Source organism: Hippoglossus stenolepis, chromosome 5 (genome assembly GCF_022539355.2).
Source record: "Hippoglossus stenolepis isolate QCI-W04-F060 chromosome 5, HSTE1.2, whole genome shotgun sequence".
Classification (NCBI taxonomy): Eukaryota; Metazoa; Chordata; class Actinopteri; order Pleuronectiformes; family Pleuronectidae; genus Hippoglossus; species Hippoglossus stenolepis.
The window spans coordinates 18,686,387-18,694,637 of NC_061487.1; the positions used below are offsets into that span (position 1 = coordinate 18,686,387).

An 8,251-nucleotide genomic window follows, 5' to 3' on the forward strand; every position below is an offset into this window, starting at 1 on the left:
TTAAATGTTTTTGTCATCATGTCTTTTATTTACAGGAAACAGATAATATATAACATGTCAAGACAGAAGGAAAGATCTGGACAAATCTCACATTTAGGCTCATTTCACAACAACATGAATTAATTACAGATGTTATGAGAATAATATGACTTAGTACATTTATCTATAGAGGAGACGCACACACACACACACACACACACACACACACACACACACACACACACACACACACACACACACACACACACACACACACACACACACACACACATCTTTCATCTTGGGTCAACATGTTTTTTCAGTATCACAGCTCAGTGTCACTTTATGCAACAACACAGTGTATTTTTCATATTTCTATGTTTCTTCTTTTTACAGTAGACTTACACTTTTATCACATTAACTACACTTTTAATGCTGAGGTAAAAAGAGGTTGCATATTAAACAACATACTGCTCAAGCTCGTGTTGGAGGGATCCTGTCAAACAAGTCATTAGAATTTTTGTATGATTATGAATTTCAAACCCAGGAGGACTCCGGGAATATGTCGAAAAAGAAATGGAGTAAGTGAACAATGAGAACACACCTACTCCGTATTTCACTAGCATGTTCTCTCCAATATTAGTCTCATCTCACAATCATTATTTTGACTCCATCACACACGTGAGTCAGTGTTTTAACGCTCATCGCGCTGCACGTATTTTCTTGTACCGGCACATAAGCAGGTGCTTGAATGTATTTTTGAAGGTGGCGTTGCAGAGGGCGTAGCAGGCTGGGTTGATGGTGCTGTTGATGTAGCAGAGCCAGTAGCCGATGGTCCACAGTGAGTTTGGGATGCAGATGGAGCAGAAGGTGTTGATCAGGACCATCACGTTGTACGGTGTCCACGTGACAACAAAAGCGACCAGGATGGCCATGATGGTGCGCGTCACCTTTTTCTCCCTGGATGAAATGCCCTTCCTCTTCCATTTTGCCACAGCACTCTGCTTTGTTACCTGGAAAATGAGATTAAAAGAGTTTTAGCGTATTTTACAAACTTGTATTGGACACGTATACCTATAGATCACACCACACGATTTCTTAGCATGATTTTCGAACCAGCTGACAAATTTTGGAGCCAAATTGGTAATCGACCAGCAGCTGCCAATCACCAGGTGGGAGCTCTTTAAATTTAAGAGGCTCGCTGACACATCACCTAGAATGAATCTGCTACTACTACAGCCCATCAGATTGGACCAGACATACTGGTTGGGGGGGGTAGTATGAAATCAACCACTACAAGACTCCCGATCACAAGACGGCAAGTCATGTAGCGTGAACTGCACAGCAATCCGACGACTTTGATAATGGTTTAGCGTGAACTTGATATAAAAGGCAATGGATCTATCTGTAAAACCAACACGGTTTTGTGGTTTTAGCAAACAAACATTTACCTTAACCAGTGTCCTTGTGACCAGACTTTGCCTGTCAACCCCTGATTTCTGCGGGGATGGAGTTTGATTTGTCCTTTTCCCACCGTTTGATCCTGTCTGTGCTGGCACAGGTACAGCAGCCATATCTTTAGATGTAGAAGCTTGGACGCTTTCAGACTCCGCCTGGTCACTCCTCTCTTTCTTGCAGGGACCACCTCCGTTCCGCTGCTGCAACATTTCCTTCTCCTTCCCACCTCCAGCCTCCTCCTGAGGCTCCCTTGTCTCGACGCAGTTGCTCTGGGTCTCACATGTGTCCACCGGGCTGTGAGAGTGGCCTTCCCCCAAACTGGTCCCAGAGGTCTTCCTGCTGTCCCTGCTCATGCGGCTGCGGCTGGCCTTGGAGATGCGCCAGTAGAGGTGGATCATGATGGCCACTGGTAGGTAGAAAGCTGCTATGGCTGTCCCGAATGTAACCGCTGGGTTGGAGAAGAACTGGATGTAGCACTCACCTGACAGCACGGTTCTTCCACCCACGATGAACTGCCAGAACAAGATGGCCGGAGCCCACAGGATGAAGGACAGCACCCAGGCAGCGGCGATCATCAGGCCCGCCATCTTGGTGCTGCGGCGTGCTGGGTAGCTGAGCGGTTTGGTGACACAGAAGTAACGGTCAAAGCTAATGATGAGCAGGTTCATGACCGAGGCGTTGCTGACGACGTAATCAACAGCCAGCCACAGGTCGCAGACCACAGCTCCTAAAGGCCAGTAGCCAATCACAATGTAGACGGTGTAGAGGTTCATGGAGCAGACACCAATAATGAGGTCTGCACAGGCCAGGCTGAACAGGAAGTAGTTGTTGACGGTCTGCAGGTTCCTGTTAACCTTTAGAGAGACAATAAGGAGCCGGCGGTCAGATGCTAATCTTTTTTTGTGAAACGTGAATTATGTTTTCTCTTTTCTATTAGATTACAACTCTTCACAGGGGTGCACACGCTGAAAGTCATATCTCCTAATCTGGCTGTGCTTTTTCAGGTGTTCAGAGATGGATGCTGCAGAAACACACTCGTTAATCACGAATGATCAAAACAAGAAAAAAGTCAAACCTTTATGGAGAGCATGACCAGGATGTTTCCAATGACGGTGATCAGACTCAGAGATCCGGCCACCAGGATGATGAGCACTATCTCCACAGTCGTGTACGGACTCCCAGAGAAGAGGCTGCTGTTGTCGACGCTGCTGATGTTGGTGACGTGGGATGAATTCACGGTCTCCATTCTGTTTCCTGTTGGTGATCCTTCTCATAGATGCTTCAGGCGTGGGTCACATCTGTACATCACCTGGTACTGAGAAGCATAATGAAAGAGTCGGCTTCTATACAATTATTTTTGATACTTCTGACTTTGTGCCAGTGTGTGGTTTTATCTGCCCACTCAGTCCCAGATGGTAAATCATGCGTAACTGAGCGTGTAAACAGCCGGCAGGTGATGGCGTGGTTCTGAGCTTGCAGCTTGGCTCAGGTGTGAAGGACAGACAGGTGGGCAAATAAAGGCTGCAGAAGCTGTGTTTAAATATGAACAGCACACACTCATATCAGGAAATACAAGCTGAAGCTGGTTTGGAGTTTATATGTCAATCTGCAGAGTGGGTGTTGTCTCATATCTGCAAATCAACTGCAACAGTATTATTTAATTTTAGATATGATGCTTCTTGTATAAACTGTATTTAAAAAAAACCTTTTCAACCGACTAATATAAGGTTAGAAACATCTCTATTTTTGTATAAAGATATTAAGAGACCTGAAAGTCTTAACTCTGATCCAATCTGACCAGACAGGGCCACCTATACCTCCAGTGAGTTAATTTAGATTTCCCATTTGGCCTTGAAAGTCACTTAATGCCCTTTGAGAGTATCTCATTTCTGCCTGAGAGCCAATTCAAAAATGTCAAGTTGTTGTTTTGGTCCTGCAGGCATAAATACAAATCATTTCCTAAAAACCTCTCTGCTCCTGGATATGAAATAGGTGCTGCCAAGAGTTGCACATTTTGATTTTCATTTGGAAAGCTACTGAATGTTGACGAGTGTCTTGCATGTGTTTATTTGTGTTTGTCTGAGAAACCATGGTTTTAGTGTCAAAGCAGGACAAATTCTTGATGTCTAAATAAATTGTTATGTGCAGAATAATTTGTGCTTAGTGATCAACCTGCTCTGTGAGTTCTGACAGATTTCCTCTGGGGCCACCCACGCTAACAATCCTGCCACTCATGTCGCCGTTAGGTGCTTTGGATAAAAGCATCTATGAACAATGTATCATATGCAAATGTTCTTTTGTATTCGTAATGGGTTGTGTTTTTAAAATAGCTCCAGTCAGTCAAACTGACAGCAAAACACCACAATTAAGGCAAAGTATCATTCCAGTTAGTATTATGTTAAAAAGGAAAATGTACACAGCATAAACAAATGTGATTAACTGATGTATTCTGATCAGAAAATCAATGTAAAGACACTTAGACGAGACCACGAGGGTTGTTACACACTGCTGAAACCCTGTAAGTGACTCCATTAGACTCCATGATAACAGCGTACTGTACCAGAGATGTTTCCTTCCTGCTTTTACAGATAGACCAAACTTCATTACAGCATCTCTACCAGTATCACTATCATCATGGAACCATTCTGGGGCTTCTGTGTCACAAATGAGGAAAGAGCTCGAGTGTCGGCGTGACCCGACCTTGACAGCTCGTGATTCATATGTGTTTGGGTCATGAGGACATTTTGCTCTTACAGTGAAATTGAATGACATAATATTGGGGCAAATGTAAGAATCAAGGTTATAAGTTAAAGTGCACATGCATTAATTATGTGAACTGGACAACAATCTGTTCACATGACCAGATCGAGGGGATTCAAAAGGTGGAGCTATGAATGGGCCATGTAGCAGTGACAGTTAATACAGGGTATATCTAGGGAATCAGATAAGGTAAACAAAAACCTGTATTAATATTTTTTAATGTAAAGTATAGAAATATTATTGGTCAAAAAGTATCTATTCTGCAGCATAGACCCTGTCAGAGTATTTACTTTTTCAGTTATGTAAATGGATGAAGAACTAGGCTAATATTACTATTTCTGTAATCGAATTTTACATTTATAAAAGAACATCATCCTTTAAATCGATCATATGTTTTGTTCATAAAACCGTAAAGGTGCTGTAAACTGCCAAAAGCGGTTTGCTGCTGAGAGTGGGTGGGGGTAATGGTTGTTTGGGAAGAGCCTCAGTCGTCATTGTGTTTACGAGACATGAGGCTGTAATATGGCCTCCGAGCAGCGCTGCCTCCTCAGGGCAGAATAAACGCTAGTGCAGTGACTTCCATTATATGGAATGGATGAGCAGGGGCCGCCTGACCAGGGGATAGCTATGTAGCGCAACACAAGGGTTAGCGTCAAGTGAAGGAAGGAAGTTTACTGAACTCACAACTTCTGCTAGATTAGTAAAAAACTGCTGTTTATGCTAACGTTGGTACAGCAGGAAAAATAGATAGACCGCCTCGGGAAAAGAGAAAGGTGAGGTCACCTGACCTCGGTAACCTCCGCTTGATGCTAATGGTTCAAGCTAGCACAAGACTCCTCTCGGTCAGAACTGTGAACTTTCAAGAGGCATTGTTGGTAATGTAGGATCCAGGAAGTGTGGAATTAAAAAGATGGATGATGTGTCCTACTCTACTGCATCTGATATGTCATGTATTTGGTAACAACAGCAGTTAGATAAATGTTTAATTAAAAATTGTGCAACATTTGTAGAGGCAACGTAAAATAGAAATACTAAAGAGGAAGCACCAGTATGTTACAACTGTATTTGAATACAACATTTAAGTAAATCCCTCCTATATGACGATGCTGCTTTGGAGTCCTATTTGGTAAATGTGTTTTTAAGGGGCTATCAATACAGTGAGGTTAATATCAATAATTTAATCAATAATTTGCCAAGTAAAGTTGCAGAACACTTTCTTGGGGCCCCGAGTTGAGATGAATGGGCCCCTCTCAGCGACAGATCCCACTCAGCGACCTATACATCAGCGTTCGATGTATAGGTGTCTTTTGCCCGGGCCCCAAAATTCCTTGAAACGCTCCTGCACCTTTCTGGACTTACTGTCTAATAAGCCTGTGTAAAGATGTTTTTACGTTATGTGATGGCTGTAGAGAGAGAGAGATCAGGGGATCACTACCTGCTCCCAAGCCCACCTACACCTCTCCCCTCCACTCACACTAACAAGACCTGGACCTCCCTTGCTGTTGTTCAGAGCGACTGGAGAGAGTCACAGGGGCCAGCAGTATTTCTTTGACAGGCACAGAGGCATAGTAATTAGATCCAACAGATGCTGCCTGTGTAACAGCTGTACCGGTAATACGCTGCCCGTACTGTAGTTCTCTTCTGGCAGCAGGAGCTCAGCTTTAAAAGCTCTCTGCTCTCTTTGGGGCTTGTTTGCAGGGACAAAGAGCAGCTGTGGAAACACATATGTGAGAGCAGACATTTCACAGTTTCATCAGAAGTCGGACTTAACGACCACAAGGATCAAAGCGATGACTTTTTTAATTGTGTCATCGCGAAATGATTTTATCTTGTAAATGTATTTTATTATTTACTCAGTCTTTTCAGGACAAACACGTCTCTGCCTGGAAATGTCTTCATTTTAGATGTTTGCACTGACGTGACTTCAACCGCAAATTATGTAAAGGTACAAATTACCATAAAGCACATACACTTAGTCTGAGCTATTGTTTGACGCTATTTGATTTATAAAAGCAACATTTGACGGATTGGAAATAGCTTTTTCATGGCAGTATTCTGCAGCAAATGTCCTGATATTGTTGCCCTAGTTACTGTAAGTGGGTTCCCTGTGATTTCAAGAGGAGTGGGAAATTTCACATCAACCTGAGCTTTGGCCTCACACAGCAGTGTAACAGAGAAAAGAAAAAACACTGAATGTACTGCAGGGGAAGTAAAAAAGCTTGAATAATAAATGGAATAGACCATAAAATAAAATAGGAAAAGGGAAAAGATGAAAATGATCAAATGAAAAAAGGAAACTATAGTGCCAGCAGAGGAAGTCCATCTCAGGGTACGTGAGTGGGAGAGAGTTAATGAGCAAAGATTAACAAACCTAACTTGATTTCTTCTCGTAGGCCTCCACAGTTTTCAGGGAGGAGCCGTCTGTTTGAAATCTAATTTACTTTTTAAACACTAACACAGAGTAAGCAGGGGGGATTCCTCGGGAGCAGGGAGATTCTGGAATCCAGATTCAGGATCTGATGCTGCACTGGGGCTGAAACCTTTCAGCTTGGAACAGAAATGAAGATAAACATTTCTGCAGCAGCCTCGGGGGAACAATAAAAACCCAGTTCTACTGTACAATAAATAGAAAGTCAGGAAGTAGAAAAAGTGTGGGGAGGGCAAGATTTCAATCAATAAATTGATTTATCACAATATATTCCTGTAATCCTCGTTTTTTGTAATATAATGACCCCATAGTATTTATTTTAATTTCTATACTGTCTAGTTTTGTAATGATTGTAGATTCTTTCTCAAGATTATCATTATTTGACTCTTTTTTTTACTTTACAGTAGCAGAAAGATTTGGATGGATACACATGGGATTTGTTTGAAATTCAAAATGTAGCAAATGCACTTTCCAACTTACATATGTGGTAAAACATATATTTGCCCAGCTATAAAGTTGGACAATGCATTTTATAATTTGTATTAACATTTGGAATTGAAATCTCTTTAGAGTCAAGTTAACTTTGGAGGATTTTCCTTAAAAAGCGTCCTCACCTGCAGCAGTTTGGTAGAAATCAGGGAAATGTCGTCTTACCTCGTCTGTGGGGAACGACGCTGACGAGCGGTGTTGGTTTTGTCCATGTTACTGTCACTTCTGTCGACACACTGGAGCAGAGAGAGGAGCAGAAAGTAACCTGACGTGGATGTTGCTCCTCCTCTGACAAGAACCGGTGTGTGTGTGTGTGTGTGTGTGTGTGTGTGTGTGTACCAGACAGACTGAGAGTAGGGAGGGGTTATGAGGTCTATTGGTAACTGTTATGTTAAATCTCTTGAGCTAGGTCCAACATTTTTTATAAACAAGGGACGTAAAGAAACAGACAGAAACGTGTGTTTCAGAACCATGGAGAGCACTAAACTCTACACCCCCACCCCCCCAAATAAAACACATCATGTTCTCATGCACTACAAAGCTGTGGGCGATCATGTGGAAAGAAGTTTGAGTGGCTGCATCGTGAAATAAAATACTAGAGCACTATTAAAAACAAGAGGACACTGCTTTTTCATTGCTGCGGGACGTTAACCTTTAAGCCTCCGCGGTTGTGACCTTTTAACCAAACCGGTGACGCAGGCTGCCCCAGTTGGTGGATGACCTTACTTTGATGGAATTATCGCGGAGAATAACGGACCTTATCCACAAAACAATATTGCAAATGTAAAGAGGAGTGTGTCGTCAAACAAACAGACCTGTGTTGGGCAAGGAAATATACTACATGAGAAAATGATCGTGTGTTTTATATTTGACTGATCTGTGCAGAACTCAATTTTGCTCCCAGTGTATATTATGGAAGTGACAGTAAATGTGATTGTGATGATTTAATGTACTTAGTGTAGGCCGATCACATCAATATTGATCTGTTAGATGATTTTGTGGAACAGAAAACTTTATTTGACTATTTTCTTATGTCAATGTGGTTATGTAGAAAACCCTATTGGTGTGTGCCTATGAGCTCCACATTCGCCGTTTCACCATTTGTCATGAACACAAATCAATATGAGTCTCGATGTC

General features: G+C 42.3%; 1 protein-coding gene across 1 annotated transcript; it reads right to left on the minus strand.

The window, feature by feature from the left end:
* On the minus strand, window positions 1–7,415 carry LOC118109253 (muscarinic acetylcholine receptor M2). The gene is made up of 4 exons (XM_035156215.2): window positions 7,280–7,415; window positions 2,513–2,752; window positions 1,431–2,291; window positions 1–992 (listed from the first exon to the last, which is right to left on the minus strand). Exons 2-4 carry the CDS (start codon window positions 2,681–2,683, stop codon window positions 681–683), a joined length of 1,344 nt encoding a protein of 447 aa, XP_035012106.1. The 5' UTR covers window positions 2,684–2,752; window positions 7,280–7,415; the 3' UTR covers window positions 1–680.
* Between the last annotated feature and the right edge of the window lie 836 nt (window positions 7,416–8,251).